At 50.0% G+C, this 17,295-nt stretch overlaps 2 protein-coding genes across 3 annotated transcripts; both read left to right on the top strand.

The window, feature by feature from the left end:
* Window positions 1-862: 862 nt before the first annotated feature.
* ARL9 (ARF like GTPase 9) lies at window positions 863-6,745 on the top strand (the record flags this gene model as incomplete). The annotated part of the gene is made up of 4 exons (XM_083862060.1): window positions 863-1,012; window positions 1,407-1,575; window positions 4,304-4,479; window positions 5,571-6,745. 4 exons carry the CDS (start codon window positions 863-865, stop codon window positions 5,748-5,750), a joined length of 675 nt encoding a protein of 224 aa, XP_083718186.1. The 3' UTR covers window positions 5,751-6,745.
* A 247-nt stretch (window positions 6,746-6,992) lies between these two features.
* On the top strand, window positions 6,993-16,032 carry SPMAP2L (sperm microtubule associated protein 2 like). 2 transcript variants are annotated; one of them, XM_083861747.1, is made up of 9 exons: window positions 6,993-7,029; window positions 7,645-7,687; window positions 9,755-9,805; window positions 10,765-10,887; window positions 12,433-12,540; window positions 12,839-12,959; window positions 14,009-14,140; window positions 14,636-14,811; window positions 15,412-16,032. In XM_083861747.1, the coding sequence occupies exons 1-9, from the start codon at window positions 7,005-7,007 to the stop codon at window positions 15,524-15,526; spliced, it is 894 nt and encodes a 297-aa protein (XP_083717873.1). In that variant the 5' UTR covers window positions 6,993-7,004; the 3' UTR covers window positions 15,527-16,032. The 2 variants fall into 2 exon arrangements, with proteins under 2 accessions (XP_083717873.1, XP_083717874.1); XM_083861748.1 differs by lacking the exon at window positions 14,009-14,140.
* The last annotated feature ends 1,263 nt before the right edge of the window (window positions 16,033-17,295 follow it).

The following is a 17,295-nucleotide window of genomic DNA, read 5'->3' as shown; positions in this document are numbered from 1 at the left end:
AGTGGGTAGAAGTGAGGGTTGTCAGATGTCAGCCAAAAAGGCAAAGGCTTGTGTCTCTTGAAAGAGTTTAAAGCAAAGGCCTTAAAAGGCAGGGGCCAAGGGACATGTTATTGGGGCTTTAAAAAAAAAAAAAAAAAAAACAAAAACAAAAACAACAACAAAAAAAAAAAAAACCCCAACAACTGAGTCTCCAGGGAGTAAAAATCTGCTATGCAGAATCCATTTTTTTAACCTTGCCTTAACCTGTACAGTGGGGATATCTGGGAAGGGGGCTGAAAGTGTGTTGTCTGAGACGAACAAAGCGTAGAGAAAGAAAACAGCTGTGTGAGTGGCTGGCAGGCATTTGCTGCTAGCCGAGTGCTGAACAAAGAGTGTTGCTTTAAATTACTCCCCTGGGCGATGCGCCTCCGCTTAGGCAGCGGCTGGTGCCTACAGGAGAGGGAGCACTGTCCTGCAGCAATGCCGTGTTTGGAGAGGAGATACGGGAGGAGAACGGAGCTCTGCTCTTCAGGCGTCTTCTCTGGTCAAACCTAGCCCAAGCTCTGGCCTGATGGAAAGGCTGCCTCGTGACGCTGCTGGATCCCTATCGCGGGTACCGGAACGGTGTCCTGGCTGCTGCGCCGGAGCTGCTGGACGCGCAGGCAGAGGCGAGCCGGGAACAAATCCCGCGGGGGTGGCAGCGGGGGGGCAGCGGCAGCAGGTGTGCGGAAGCCGCGGGCTCCCTGTACCGGCGAGACGCCGCCCGTGGCAAGGCCCGCTCTATCTCTCATTGCCGCTCGCGTGTTCCCGGCCCGGCACCGGCGTCCGGGGCTGCGGGGGCGCTCTCGGTGCGCGGTGTCCGGTGCCCGCGGCCGGGGCGGCGATGGGCTCCCGCCTGCGGCTGGCCGCGCTCTGCGGGGCGGCGCTGGCCCTGGCGGGCGGCACGGTGGTGGCTCTCCGGGCCTGGGCCCGCCTGCGGAGCCCCGTCGCGCTGCCCGCCCGCTCCGCCGCCGCCGCTGCCGCCGCCGATCAGGTACCGGGGCCGGGTCGGGGCGGCGGGCGAGGCCGCGGGCTCGGGGAACGCCGGCGGGGCCTCTCGGCGGGGCAGCGCCGCCTCGGGCCGCCGCCACCTCGACTCCGGCTCTCCCTGGCAGTGCCCTGGGCCGCGGCGGGGCAGTGGTCGGGCCTGGACCGCTCTCCACGCTTCCCTGCCCCCGGTGCCCGCGGCCGGCTGACGGCCCAGGGGCCCCCATCGCTGCGTTTGTGCCGCAGAGCCCCACGGGCATCTTCAGCTTCTTCACCGCCCCTTGAGGGGCCTTTGCCGTGCCCTCCAGGCCCTTTGCTCGGCCTCCTCCTTTCCCCCAGCCCTGCTAAGCTTTGTTCTTGCCCCGGCTGCCCGGGTAACCGTGCTGCCCCTCACTTTGCAGGGTAAAGGACACGGTAAGCAGATCCTGGTGCTGGGCCTGGATGGCGCTGGGAAGACGAGCATTCTCTACTCCCTGGCGACCAACCACGTCAAGCGCAGCGTGGCTCCCACCGAGGGCTTCAATGCCATCTGCATCAACACCGAGGAGTCCCAGATGGAGTTTCTGGAGAGTGAGTGAACCGGTTTTAGTACTGAACATAAAATAAGTTCCTGTCTTGTGCCCCAGGGATCAGGCACATATTTTAAAAGCTCAGTGTCTCCACATGCCTGCTTCTAAAATGTGAAGCTGTGATTATTTTCTCCTTGGGGATTCTGCTTTCCTACCCAGCCTCTTTAAAGGAGAAGACACAATGGTGTCAGAGATCAGTTTTCATTCAGTCCTGACATCCTGGGAATTCTGCTCCTAGAGGGAGATGGGTAACAAGCCTGATTGGATGAAACCAGCAGAGATGTCCCCAATAAGCCCTGCGTTGTGGTCCATAGCTGTTGGACTGCTTCTCCTTGGTGCTCATGCCTGGCAAAGGGCAAGAGCTACAGAGGAATAAATAATAAGTGAAAGAAGAGAGGGAGGAAAAAAACTTTGTACCCTTTCTGTTCATAAGCCTCAAAAGTCGTGTTTTCTGGTCTTTAACAGTCTTTTGAATGTCTGTAGCATTTTGTTAACATTTGTGTACTGTCCTTAGCTCTGATTTTTGGGTATTGCCCATGCCTACAGAGGGCATCTCCTGTGATGCCTTTGGTGTGTCACAGCTGTTTGAGGTGCAGCTAGCTGTTGGGAAAGGTGGAGGCCCTGGGCTCAAGTCACTCCCTGGTACAGAGAGGCTGACATCCCAGCCTCATCAATGCCTGCCTTCTGTGGAGGCAGGAGCTGCTCATTGCTTCCTGCTGTTTCTGCACTGTTCTGTACCAGTGCTCGACTGGCTAAGTTGGTAGCTAGCCCATAGATCCCTCTGTACCTTTAGCAAGTCTAAAGGAGTTGTACTGTTCCCAGACAAGTTTTTGCAGTGTGGGGATGAGGCCACTTAGGCAGAGTTTCATTCCCAGTCTTACCATAGGAGTGTCTGCAGTGGGTTGGGGAAATCATTTTTAGAGAGATGCTTTTAGTCTGTGCCCCTCACCTGGTAGGTAAGAGGGTGTCTCCTACTGGGATGTGCTTTGCCTGTGTGAGCCCAGAGAAACCCACAGTGTCTCTTCTCCTGCCTGGGGATGGTCTGGGCCCAGCACTGTGCACACCACAGCAGAACTTGTTTCTGAGTCATCCTTCCCTCTCTGGTCCAGGTTGGTAGTGACTGAGATGTGATGCCTGCGATCTGACCCATGGGAAATGCAATGTCTCAGGCCAGTTTCAGCCAGGTAAATCTGTGCATGGCTCTCTAATCTGGTTACTTATCCAGTCTGCACCATCGCCTAGTCCAGGGGTTAGCAGCCTATGCTGTGATCACATGGCACGAGGTGATCAGCAAACAGCAGGGGTTTTATTTTGCTGGCTTAGACAGGTAGAAAACTGTTCTTTTTCTTTGTACCAGCATACAGGTAACTGGGTGGTATTTTGTCCTCTGCAGGGGGAGGAGATCCTGGCTTCTGCTGAGTTCCTACAAGTTTGGGGGAAAAAAGTGTTCTCTGTGAGGTTGCTGACCCCTGGGTTATGCTAAGCATGAATACACTTAACAAAGGGAGCGGTGCTGAGCCCCTGCAGTATCACAGTACAGAATCAGGCTTCTGTCCCAAACTACATGTCAGTCACAGCCCTTTGGCTCCTTTCCACAGTGGCAGACTTGCAGTTCTGTCTCCAGGTATGCTGGGCCACTTTGAAGAGACAGGCATGCTTTAATGGGAAACGTTACTTCCCTTTCCACATTCTGGAAACTACTGAACCCTTTTGACTTAAGTGAAAGCAAAATTGCATTGACACAGAACAGTCAAAGAGGGCAATAAAAGATGGCTGTATAGTCAGACAATTTTGGAAAGAGCTCCTGTGTAAGGCAGGAGACAGTGATAGGGAACCTCAGATGCGTTTCTTTGAAAACTTGCTACTTTTGAGAGACTCGTACATGCCTTTTGAGCGCAGCAGTACTCTTTGAGTGAGTGGTCCTGCAGTGTGCCTGGAGAAGACCTAGAGACCTGAAAACAAATCTGAAATACGTAATATACTGATACTTATTCCTTCTGCTATTACACTCAGCAAACTGCTGAATTCTTTGTCCCCACATGGCAACAAGAATCTCAAACAACTTGCTGTCTATGGTTTCACCAGATAATTATTTTAAGACCTAGTTTTGAAGGTGAACAGCTTTCCTCTGTATCCTGCAGAGAAGAACTCATGGAGAAATGTATGCTGTGCAAAGATTACTCCAAAGGGTTGCCTGAAGAGTCTGCTGGGACTTGATTTTTCTCTCTTGCTTAAGCACCTCTGGTTATTGACAAAACTGTGGGAGTTTTCATCTAGTTCTTAGTGTCATACAAATACAATGAGAGCCCTCCACACCTCAGAGGTAAATTTCTCCTCTGGAAATTGTAGACCTGCTTTGTCTTAAAATGAGATGGGCATTTGCAGATAGGTTATATGGGGACATTTGGTGTTTATGGATACTGAACTGTTTTCTACTCTCCTTACTTGCTTGAGAGCAAGAACCAACTAGGCAGAAAGCAACTGTAAAGAAACGGAACCCAAAATCCTCTCAAAATAAGAGCTCAAAATGGAAAGACATTTTTTTCCCCCAGGACATGCACATATGCCTTCATGGGACCTGACTGGGGAAAACAAAGCTGTCTCATGTGCAAATACTGTGAGGTTTTGGTAATCCAAATACCTTGGGTTTTCAGCCCAGGGCCTGAACCTCTGGGAGCAGTGCTGCTTGAATTACTTGGTGAATTCTGTGCTGCTGTCTTCTCTTCCAGTCGGGGGCAGTGAATCTCTGCGTTCATACTGGAAGATGTACTTGCCCAAAGTGCTGTTGCTGGTCTATGTCGTGGACTCGGCTGATCATGCCCGACTGCCTGTGGCGAAACAGCTGCTTCATCAGCTAATCCAGAACAACTCCACCCTGCCTGTGGTAGTTCTGGCCAACAAGCAGGTAAGAGTTCCCCACTGCTGGCACAGCTTGGGCTGGCAGCAGCTTTGGAAACAGCAACAAAGCCTTTCAAAAGAGGCTTCATGCCTTTAAGGAGGGCACACGGCTGGGAGTCTTTCTGACACACCTGTTGACCACAAAACAAAATAATCTGAGGTTGTTTTGGATCTGCAAGATGCAGGTCCTGTGCTTGGTGAAGATGCAATCAGAGCTGTGGGTGGAAACTGCTGTACAGTTGCAAGGTTTGGGAGCTTCAAGGGAGACCACAGTTAGATGTGAAGTTAGGTTTCTGTTCTGAGTATCTGCCTAGAAGTACCACTTCATCTAGCAGCAGCTAAAAAGGGAAGCATTGTTGTTTGCCTAGAGACTGTCTGGTTGGTTGCTCTTAAGATTGCCCCTAAGGCAGAAACCTGAGAGAAAGAGCAGCTTTCCTCACAAGGCAGTACTTCCTCCTAAGATCTTTGTGAAAGTCTCAATGATTGGTGCTGTACCTGGAAAAGAGTTGGGCCTCTGGTACAATCTGAGGACAGAAGAGCCCAAGGGTTTTAATCACAGATTTTCTTTTATCAAGGTTGTGTGCTCAGTTTGCTCCACATTGTTACCTCCTAAATTTCTAGTAACTGAGGCCCTTTAATAGTAGTCGTCATTTATGTTACTCTTGAACACAAGTGCAGGCTTGGGCTTCATCAAACTCAAATGCATCAGAAACTCTGGTGGCTGAAAAGGTAGGCAGGGCATAACTGTTGCATATTTGCCCTCTTCTTGAAACTCTTTGCTGGCTACCTGGGGTCTTGGGCCAGCAGTGCTTTTTCCTGCCTTGTTCAGGTGGTCTTACATAGTTATCAGAAACAGTGGAATTAGTAGAAATAGAAACAACTGTACTCATATTTCTTCAGGAAAAAATTAGGTTAGAGATTAACTCTTTTCCCCAAGGCATTTTAGGACATGGGAAATGACCTCATAGAAGGTACGTAAGAATGGTGCCACAGAGCCTTTGAGACTCTTTCCCTCCCTGGACAAAAGCAGTGGCTCAAAGTAGGAATGGTGCCACCACCCCTTGCAACTAACAGGGTTGTTTTATTTTTGTGTAACAGGACCTTGAAGGTGCATATTGCATCACTGATATTCACGATGCTCTGGCTCTGTCTGATATTGGGGACAAGAGGAAGATGTTCTTGATTGGTACCCATGTGGCAGAAGATGGCTCTGAAATCTCTTCCAGCATGAAGGATGCCAAGGAGCTGATAGGGCAGCTGGTTTTGGAAACACAGTGACAGCTCTTTTCTTACAACATGGTGTTTGCAGCTGAGGGAGAGCAGGTGTTAGTATAGGGTCAGTTTGCTGTGTGGCAGCTGAAATGCACAGATACGCTTTCCTGGTGGGTGTGGAATTCCTCTGAAAGTGATATCTAGTTGGTAAGAAAATCCTAATTTATAGTGGTTTGAAAATACATTTGAGAAGTAGTCTATTTTTAGCACATTTGTAGGAGAAGAATAGTCTATCTCTCAGGCAGCAGGTTTAGGGGAAAATATAGCTTAGATGGGCTGGATAGCTTCATGTCAGGTGGGAATCAAGCACTGACTTCTGTGGAAGAAAGTTGCATCCAACTTAATTTAACATGGCTTGATGTCTCAGGTAAAAGTGAATTTTGTTTACTTCACAGATTTTACAGAACCCTTTTAACAGTGGTGTTCTGTTAAAAATGAGACCTCACTTCTTGACAGTGTCAGAAATTTAAAGTGCTGCAACTAGTATTTTTGACAGTGACAATTCTTGTTGCTGTGTTGGACCCAGTTGTTATGGGAGTGGCAAATGGGTAATCTCTGGAAATTGGTTTGGTTACTGCTTCTTTAGTGGGTAAGGACAAGAAAATGAAAGCAATAATATATGAAGTGTTTCTTTGCCTACAGGCAAAAAACCAAAATGGTGTAATTTGATGTAGTGACTGGATGCTTTTAAGTTAAATTGGCACCAAAGCTGGGAGACTCGTCCATCAGGTTGAGCAGCTTATTTAAGCTTAGTCCGAGATGTCCTCGAGCAAGCAGTCTTGTGAAAACCCTTGTTATTTTGTGACAGTGGTTTCTGTTAGCACAGCAGGTGAGGACGGTGACAAGCTGCTGGGAAGTGTCACTCTCTCAGTGTCCACCTAAATACACTCAGAGGACATGACCCAGGAGCAGTCCTGTAAAGGACTTGTTTTGCACCCGCATCTATTGTACGCGGCTTTTCTAGTTTCGTCCTTTGTAACAGATGCATAAAGCAGAAAATTCCACCCTAACCACCGGTCCGGGCTGCTTTCTTCTCTTCCAGCTGGGGAACAAGACTTTGGGGGGTGCGGGAGGCTCCCGAGGCCTCTCTGGGAGGGCCGGCACGACGGGGATCCCTGTCACCCGCGGACAGAGGCCGTGGGGCCACCGCCGGCCCTCTCTCCCTCCCTCAGGTGCTGTGCCCGGGCCCCGCTCCCTCTCTCCCTCCCTCAGGCGGTGTGCCGGGCGGAGCCGTTAGGCGGGGCGGGGCGGGGCTGGGCCATGGCGGCGGCCGGGGGGCTCTACGGTGCGTGGGGCCGGGGCGGCCGGGCCCCAGCCGTGCCGGGACCCGCGGGTGGGGGCGGCCCCTTCTCCAGCAGCCGGCCCCGGCCGCGCTGGGCTCGGGCAGGGAGGGCTCCCGGGCACGGTGGGCTGGCTGGCTGGCGCGGGCAGGCCCCGGCCCCGTTTCATGGCCGCCGCTGCCGTCAGGGCGCGCGTCGCTGGTTTTCCTGTCATCCCGTATCCCCCCAACCCCCGGTTGTTTTGTACTGACACCGAGTCCCAGTTTAACACAGGTGCTATTCCCCCGAGGCCCTGAAAACCTCCCCTGGGAGCTGCTGAAGGCAGTCAAAGGGGTGGCTACACTGCGTTAGGCCGGTGACCCCTGGTGCTTGTGCCAGGAGGCGCTTGCGGTGCTGGGGGTGCTCTGTCCTGCAGCCTTGGGGCTGCCAGCATCCCCCCATGGAGAGCAACCACTGGAGAGGAAGGTACCAGGGAAAAACAGTACAAATATCTACTGAGCAACCGTCCTGAGGAGATGCACAAACTTCATCTGCCGTATGATTATTGCACGCCAAAGAGCAGGCAGCCCAGGCTCCAGGTGTTACCAAGCTTTTAAATTCACCTGTTCTTGTCTTTGCAGCGTCATCTTGTATACCTTACATATGTGAATGCCCACGCAGCAGGTAAGAAGCCCTCCCCTCCTGCCTGGGTGTTCAGGCCAATGCCCCAGGTCTCTTGAGAGGGATCAGTTGGGGATTTACACCAAGCAGGGAGTCAATATATTGGATGACACTGTGATAAACACTTGAGAGCAAATTGTGCCCGGTTTTGCTCTTAACCTCAGCTTCTGAAAAACATCCAACCATCCTGCCCCTTCAAAACAGAATCTGTGACTCTTTGCTTTACAAGGAATTGATCTCAAAAGGAGTTGATCTCCCTTAAGCAATGAGCCTATGAATGCTCAGACAGTGGAGGGGAGGTGTTTCTGTGTCTGGCTGAAGCAAGGCCTCATTTTCCTTGCTGGGAAGTGTGAGCAGGCCCTGACAACAAAGGCTCCACCAGGGCTGTCTTGTCAGTGAGGTGGCTTAACCCCTTCAAGTTGCAGAACTGCTGTAGGTACATCCTGAACAAGGATGCTTGTGTGTCTAGAGGCTCTGCTACAATAAACATAATCTTTCATTTTGTAATTGGAAAAAGAACAAAAAAAGATTGTCAAGTGAATTGGGAGACCTGATCTGAATGTATGTGTGTCTCGTTCCTTGGCTGGATCATGGTACAACCTTTGCACAGCAGTGTGGGGCACTAGGGCCATGTGCACGTTGTGCTAGATTTGGCTGTGCCTGTGTGCTGAGTCTGTGCCAGCAGCTGAGGAAAAGCAATGAGCCTGCTTGCAGAGATAGTGCCAGCTCTGCAACACAGCTAGGCTGGAGGGGACTTCTGTGCTAATCCTTCACCCCCTTGCAGCTTTGCAAGGAAAACCCTCTGGGGACCCGCTTGGGAATAAAGAACTTAAACTGGATTTTGGCTCCTGAAATGACATCTGCCTTCCTGACCATGTCCTATCTTGAACTGGTGGCAGGGGACCAAAGTCCTACAGGCAGTGGCCTGTGTGGGATCTCCACAGGAGCCGTGTTTGCAGCGCTGTGGCCCAAGTGCGACAGGCATCTCCTGTAGTGACGATGCTGTAACAGCTGCCTGCCATTTCAGGGATCTCTGTGGTGCTGAGCTGTCTGACAAGCATTTGCCAGGGCTTGGCATCTTACTAGCAGTATTAGCCCCATCAGAGACACCACAGGTGTGTCCCCAAAGCACAGGTTGTTTTCTGTTGGCAAGTATGTCTCTCTGCTGGTGTCCTAGCTGTTCTCTAGGGCCATGCTGCCGCACTGCCAGGTGATACGGAGCAGGGAAGCAGTGCCCCAGGCTTCCACCTTCTGTGCATTTTCTGTGGTGGGGCACTTCCACAGCTGCCTGCACAGTGTGGTTGTTCACCAGCTGGCTGTGGGTAGGCATCTATAGCTCCAGTGGGTGGGTATGGGCTTGGTCTGTGACAATCAAGGAGTTGTGTAATACACTTGTGGCACTGGATCATCTTGTTCTTCTCTCTGTGCCAAGGCTTATAAAGTTCAGGCACTTCCCAGTCACTGGGATTTCAGGCCTCAGCAGTGATACCTGATCTTCATGAAAGGTTTTGATCTGTTGTGTATTCAGTAAAAACATTTCCAGAGCTGCTCCTAGGGCAGAGACCATGTATGTTCCTGTGTCTCTATAGCACCTAGGACTTCTGTGCTAAATGGACTGAAATAACATGTGTTCCTAAAGCCATGGGGGAACACAGTGATGTCCCCATGGCGCCTTTTAGTAAACCACGACAGTGGCAGTAACAGGTGTTTGTTCATCTGTGCTCCCATCGGCTGGGAGATCATCCTTCTTGTACCTGTTTCATGGTATGTTATTGACCAGAAGAGTTCCTTCCCACTGTCCTAGCCATCGTTGGAGGCAGAATTGCAAATTTGTGTCTCTGCAGTCCAAGAGAAAACACAAAAATTCATGGGCTGGTGAGTTTTCCAGATTAAGTGAATGGAAAGTACTTGAAGAGAGAGGTCCTTCAGCAGACTCTCTCAGGAATGGAGGCAAAAGCACAGGGATTTGAGAGTGTTTATATAGCTTTGAGTACAGCAATAGCTTCTTTATGCTTTGTTGCTTTAACTGTATGGTTAAAGGCATGTTTGTCCTTTTCTCAATTTTGGCAGGATATATGAACTTGCAGAACCCAAGCCAGTATATTGTGAAAGCAGTCCCACGTAAGTAGGTGCTCAAACAGAATTTGCTCAAGGGTTTGGGGACTGATGGGGCTCAGCTGGAGCAGACCTTTGGCCATTGTCTTGCTACTCCTTTCCCCTCTGTCCCTAGAAAAGCAGACTGAGATGTTCCGTACTTGAAGAGTTCCCTTCAATTTGCTCTTTAAAGTTCTCAACAACCTGGGCTTGACCTGAGCCTTGCCTCTGTCACCTCATCTGATCCGAGCTGCCCAACTGAGATGTTGTGGGGTAGGGCCGTGTGGGGTGCAAGGTGACCGGACCATGGGAGCCAGGCTGCTCTGTCATGGAGGGTACAGCCCTTTAGGAACAGAGTTGCTGTCTGTGTGATCTGATCAAACTACAGTTTGACAAGCCAGGGCAACAGTCTCTTGGTAACATCTTTTCTCTGCTATCTGTATGGGTCTTGAAAAAGGCTCCACAAACCCATTGCCCTATTCCGACTACCCCGGTACCCTCTCCCACCATGGCCTCTCAGTGAGGGATGAGCAACGCCGAATTTGCCCTGGGCACAGGAGAGTAACCACTTACCTGCTGTAGAACCTCACCCACTTTCCATGGCACACCCTGACTGTAACATTATTACTATTTTTACTGTCATACCTGTGGTATAGTTAAGTGGTAATGGTGAGGCAAAAGAAATGCAATGATGAAACTCCCCCAGGGGTTTCAGAGATGTCTTGAAATGACCCTTTCTGCACATCCACTGGTAACTAAAACCAGACGTATTTAAGACTCTTCTTTTTCAGTTGACAACCATCAGCAGGAGAGTATTGGGAAATTTGGTGCCACAGAAGGTGAATGCTCAGGAGGTGGTACTGGCACTTTGCAGGTGTGGGGAGCCATAGGGCATGTGTGTGTTCCAGCCTAGGCAGGGAAGGATAGCCCCAGCAAACACATTTCACACTTGTACTAAAATTTCACAACCTTGCTCTTCCTGCTAGGCTTGTATGGGGAAACCAAGAGACAATATGGACCCTCTCAGCTGGTGCTATGACAGCTCGACCATCTTCAAGAGTATTGTATCTGTCCAAGCCCAAGAAAGATTTTAGCAAGTACCAGCACAGGTCAGTGACATGATAGCACCTCCTGGGGAAGGAGGCAGCTCAGAGTGTGTTCTCTAGGGGGGCATACTGGCTACCAGGGAAAGAGGAGATGCCGTCTCTCTGAAGAGGCTGCCCTGCAGGTAGCTTCATGGCACTGAAACTCACCAGGCTGCTTTGTGCTTGGAACAAGGGCTGTCTGAAGCAGGGAAGAAAGTGCTATGGGAGCATAGTCACCCTGAGTACTTGACTTCCAAAGTGGGGAGGAACTGGAGAGTGTTTAATTTTGGTGCCCTTTTATTTCCTCATACCTACTTCCCAGCTGTGAGAAGGGCTTCTGCAACACATAGTTTCTGGTCTGATTAGAATTCTGGGTTCCCTGCCCTAGGAGCTGGTCTTGATCTCAGTCTCCAAGCATAAGGGAGCATGTTCATCTGCTGTAACAAAAATACCCATCCAACAGCTCTGCTGTGGTTTGAGGTAGACATCATGTGCATGCATGCATTCCTTGATGGAATGTGTGTGCTACACCTGTGAGTAGAGAGGAACGTCTCTAGAGTGTTCCATGTCCCATTGGGGCTGATGCAGCCCAGCCAGGCACCTGGACACAGTTAATGATCCACTGCATCCTCTTGGAGTCTGACCTAAATCTTTAAGGTAAGGTCAGGAACAGAGAAATCTTGCAGTGTTCTGCTTCTGGAAGGAATACAGGTCTCTTGCCTTGAGTTAAACCTCTGCTGTCACTGTATGGTGAAAAACTAGACCATGTTTTGGAATTGGAATGAAAAATGGTGTAAAAAGTATAAATGGCAGTGGAGCTGCATCACTTGAAGCAAGTCAACTGTAGCTCTGCCAGAGGAGATGAAGCTCTTTTGGAGTCACAATGGTGGTTGCTGGTCTGTTAGAAGTCCTAGCAATGAGAATGAAGATGAAACTGTGTTGCACTATTGGCTTTCTTCTACATGGAGGGATGCCAAGACATGCATATCTTTAGTTTTCTACCCTTTGCCACTATCACCAGTTATGGGCTCTCATCCTCCTGCTAAAGGTGTCTATATGACAGCCCTTCCTACCTTTCTGCTTGCTCCTTCCCTGGTGATGACAGCCATATTCCAACAGTTGTGCTTGACTGAAAGCTGGATGAGCAAAGCAGTAGGGGAGACATCAAGACGAAAGGAGCTACAAGGGCACAAGGTGCTATCAAGACATTTGTAACAAAGAGGTTTATAAACAGGCAGAGCTGACCAACATAAATGCTGCCGGATGTTGTGGGACAGCTTCTTTAAATGGTCCAGGAAAACCTAGACTTCAAAAGCTATGCACTGAGGGTGCTTAAAAGAGGACTTTTCAGATGCAAACAGTACTTAAAGTGAGGAAATCTCAAATGTAAATGCCTATTTGTTCATGGCTTTTTCATGTGCACCAGTGCCAGCTTTTGTACATGCAGCAGGCATGGATGTTTAACCTTAGACTTAGGTTACCATCTGCCAGGATCATGTTCTCTGTCAGTTGCCTTTTGCTAGCTCTTCTGTGCTGTTCCTCAAAATCTTTCTTTCTGTACATGTGCAGACCATTAATCGGTGGGCATATCGTGCTAACGAAGTTTGGCTACCCTTCTGAACGGCTGCTGAGGTTGGCTGAACCTAAAAAATACCTGCCTGCTTTCCTGGAGAAAAGGTGAGAGGCTAGAAAGCCTGTAGGGTGCTATAGGTAGAGCCTTGGGCCTTGCACCATCAGTGCATCTTCCAAGTAATAAATACAGGAACAGAGGATGGGTGAACAGAGGGCAAAATGCAGAGCAGGGTCTCTGCTAGGATTAGAACTTCTGGATTCTCTCATGAGATGAGTTCTACGCTGGAAATGGCCACAAGACAAAGCTGCCTTCTACTGCAGCAAATGTGAGGCTTAGCCATCCCAGCTGCAGCCAGAGTGGGGAACATCTGTGATTAGCAGTGCCATGACTCTCTGCTTCCAGATCCCGTGAGTCCCCTGAATGGCCTGTGTCCCTGGCTGCACAGAACTATAATCCCTCCAAGCGGATCCTGGAGCTTGCCCGGCCAAAGGGGCTGCACCCAGACTTCAAGCCGCCCAGAGAGGTGAGGAGGAGGTTGAGTGAGATTTGGAGGGTACAGGGATGCAGCAAACCGTCCTGAGTTTTTAGACCCCATATCCTGCCCCCGGATGTACCCAGTGTATGGAGAATAGAAGCTGTCTGGTTCTGCTGAGGTTTATGACACTGGGAGAAACTGCCTTTTCAGAGAAGAATGTTGTCTTTGCAAATCTCCTGCTGGGAGACAAAAACCAGCCAGGTTGGAGCAGCCTAGTATAGCAGGAGAGCCAAGGGAGGCATCTGGGCTGCATCCTCTGATAAAGCAGCCTGGGAAAGTGGAGAAACCTGATAGAAATGGCATGTTTAACTCTTAGGGAGTAGTCATGTTTGTAGTTGGGCAGCTTGCTCCTATCTGAGTACACAGGGGGCATGAGATTGCAAATACTGTGTGTATTTTAACTACATTTTACCAGAAGCTTAATTTATGTTTCTGAGCTTGTTCTTTTTAGGTGGATCATTGCTTTGACAGGGGTGAAAGGGCTTGGAGCAATCTCAGATTACACTCATTTCTATGGCAAAGGCTAGGTTTTCTGGATGCAGCCTCTGGGGCTGGGAAATGGGAGGCTGGGCTGGAGCAGGACTGGGCAACAGTAACCCTGTGAAAAATTTTGGAAGAAGTCCCCTACTGGAGAAGTAGTCACATTTTCTGTAGGAATGCAGTTAACTCTACCAGCAAATTTACCCTGAAATCTGAATGTCTCTCCTTAGCAGGGAAGTTATTTGATTTAGCCAGGAAGATGAATATGAAAAATACGGAAGAAATTTCTCTGCACTTGTACCTGGCTACAGAGGCTCTCATTACAGGAGCTCCCCTCCAGGCTCTGAGTGGGCAACAGCTGGGGAATCTGTGTAGCACCAAAATTACTTAATAGTTCACATGAAAGAAAAATAATAGATTCTGGAAAATTTAGAGTGACCATGTCTACAGAGGAAGGGCGCTGGGACGCTCATCCTTGTGGAGAGGGAGCTTGTCCCTGTGGGCTGCTGTACAAGCTCTGTGTCTGCACGTCCCTCCCCCATTCTGGACCCATGCAGGTGCCAACACAGGTTTCCCGCTTGGCAACCTCGGCCAAAGCATCAGCACGCGTCCAGAAACTCGCAGAGCCCTTGGTCAAGGAGCTGGCCTGCTGCACTAGGCACAACCAACCTGGTTTTGTCATCTCTATGGTAAGGCAGCATCACCCGGGACCCTGCATGGATGGGACTCTCGGCAGAGGAGAGGGCACAGGTGCTCAGCCACTTGTGGCTCTCTTCATCCAGCCCTGGATGTGCTGCTCTCCATGAGGCTGGCATAGCTGCTTCGTGAGCTGGAAGGCAGGACTTGTGCTCCATTCAGAGCATGAACTGACTCCCAGAGAACAGCAGAGCTGTGCCTAGTCTGCACTTGTGGGGATGGGGAAAGGTGGACAGGTGCCTAACTGGGATCTCCAGTGCTGGGGGTGGGTTGGACAAAGGGCTGTGAATAATAGGAGGCTGGAGGTCAGGTTGTGGGACTGGCCAGGCAGTGATTTCTCCTTCCACAGTTTGCCTGGTGCCAAACACAGCTGAGGACAGGATTGTGTCCCACCTGCATGTGGTCAGTGACTGTGAACCTGGTAACAGGCTGAGCACCCTTGAATGCCAGGAGCACGTCTAAGGACCTTCCTCCCCATTCTTCCCCAGGCTTCCATGCCATCTCCAAAGGCAGTTGCAAGCCCTCGGACCATTGAGCTGGCTAAGCCAAAACAACTCCCCTCTAAATTCAAGCCCCCGCGGGATCCTGAGTGGCGCGTGACAGAGGCTGCCAAGCGCGCAGTGGCTACACCAAGGATCCTGGAGCTGGCCCAGCCTACCTCAAGGTAGGTACTGCTTCCCTGTCATGGGGAAACGATCAGCTGCCAGCCCATTTTGTGTGGCTCATGGCACCCTGTTCATTTGTGTTTGGCCAGAGAGATTAGGCCAAGATTAGGAAGTGTTCTTCCACTTCCAAAATGCATGGATTTTATATGTCCAAATGTGTTAATGCTACATGGATTGCAGTTTAAAAAGCCCTTTTGAGGTAGGAGGAGAGTCAAAAGAGAAGAAACAGGAACTTTCAAATTCCAGCAGAAATTACTGGTTTGGACTTCTTATTAATTCCAACCCATGAGTTCTTTCTTTTTGATGACCTCTGGCAAAGGGCAGAGTGTAATACATTCATGTTGGCCAGCATGTTGCAGCTGACCTCAGCCCAGTCTGCAGGAAGTGCTGGGGGGATGTTTCACAGAGGGTGAGGGAATGCCTGGCTGTGGGAGTTGTGAGAGATATCCCTCCCCTGACAACAGCAGTGGAGGTGTGATGCCTTTTGTCCTCCCTTGACAGGGAAGGGTAGGCTTAGGTGGAGGTGTGGGAGCTGACAGGCAGCTGACAGCTGGCCTTGCTCTAGTCAGGACTGACCATCCCTACCCTCTCTCCTCCAGACCTCGTACGGGCTTGAGTGCACTCAACTCAGATGCATTCAGAGTGAAGCAGGCTGCTTTGAAGGCTATTTGTTCTGAACGGCTCAATGAACTAGCTCAACCAGTTCGGCGCTAAGATCCCTCAGAAATGCTCCTGCCATCTGCCCTACATCACCCCTTGGAACATCACTCTCTCTGAGCTGTGCTGTGGCTGGAAAATCTCCTTGAACACAGTGCAGAGGCAGCACTCAGCAGGAACACTTTCTGAGAGTTCAAATAAAATCATCATTCCTTAAGAATAGTCATCAGGGAAAATTAACAGAATTCAACCTAATGTGGGTTCAGAATTCAACCTAATTCAACTCTCTCCCTAGGATGGGTTATGTCTGGAGTTTCTCTCTTAATTGTTTTGTCATAATGGTTGAAGAAGTAATGAAACAACTGCAGGGGGAAGGCAGCACAGGAACTGTTCTTTCACACAGGGAAGCGTGACAAAGCAAATCCAAGAGCACACAATAAGTTGATGTAGCACAACTCCTAAATTAGGGTTCGACATTTTTTGCTGAAGTTTAAACATCTTCTTAACTGACACTCAAAAGTTTTGTGCTCATGACACAAGTAGAAATACAAAAGGCTACAGTGTGTGTTGAGTTTGCTTGGATTTGGGGTCTGTTCTCTCAAATGCCCAGAGAACAGGCAGATCCAGTTATGTAGGTGGGTTAAATGTGTGGTTCAGATACTCAGTTGTGTGACCCTGGGCAGAAATACAAGTTCTGCACTGGGATTTTTGGAACCTAACTAAAAAAAGCAGAGTTCCCCTCAGTGTAAGAGAGAAGGCAAGTTGCAAAGGCTAAGCAGAAAACAAGTATCGATGTCAGAGTCTGCAGAGCAAATTCTAAGCTCCAGTCAGGTCTGTGGGTGAGTCAGTTTGGCAGCTGGATTGCAGGGCAACAACCCAGCCTGTAAGGGGCATGACATAAGGGAGAATGCTTTTATCTGCTTCCTACAAGGTCAGTGTGTTTTGCACTGGCTGCCCAACCACTGGCGACAGGCTGGAGATACTGAAGCAAGAGAAATGCTCACCAGTGAGGGACAAAAGCCACAAATGAAAGCATATGGCAGTTTCAGAGCCAATGTATTTTTAATCTTCCCTGTGTTAAGCTGATTCTCCATCCAAAGGAGTAGACGCAGGTGACCACAAACCAGAAGGGGATTAATCAGAGGATCCATTAATTGATTCAGTAATCCACTAAGCAGAGGATTTTTGAAGCCTTTTGAACAAGGTAAGGTCACTGGGCAATGGTGCTAGTTATTTTTAGACCAGGCATTGTCTTTGTGCCAGGATGGATGAGAGTTTGGACTTCGTGCAAGAGCCCCAGTGCAACTGCATTCCTCAGGCCTGAGAATGGCCAGGAGAAGACTGGGGTCTCCCCCTAAAGCCCCCATGCTGTGGAGGAACCCCAGCATCACCAGCTTCTGCCACCCCGGGGATTAAGAGGTGTGTGGGGCTGGACCCACAGGTGCCCTAGGAGACGAGGCTGCCCATGGCTGTCCCTGTGGCAGAGGGAAAACCCACCGTCCCCACTGAGGCTGCCTGGGAGAAATGTTGCCCTTCCAGAGAAAGGAGTCTGCCTCCTGTCATGGGAGCAGAGAGGACAAGCAGGGACATAACACAGCTCCTCTCATCAAAAAACATTGGGTTTTTATTATTGCACTGGGAAAAAGCCCAGAACAACCCATGAGTTGTTTCTCTTTGGTGATCTCTAACAGAAAGGTAAAAAAAGCATTCAAGGGGTGCTTGGTCTGGTCTGATTATGGTGGAGGCACTTGATTTGTCAGTATCCAGAGCTAATTCAGGCATGTTGAGCCAAACCAAGTCACCTGAACAACACACTTGGCTTTCCG

Source organism: Zosterops lateralis (assembly GCF_965231275.1).
Source record: "Zosterops lateralis genome assembly, chromosome: 5".
NCBI lineage: Eukaryota > Metazoa > Chordata > Aves > Passeriformes > Zosteropidae > Zosterops > Zosterops lateralis.
The sequence above is the reverse complement of the archived record's forward strand: the minus strand, read 5'-3'. Positions and strand labels throughout refer to the sequence as shown.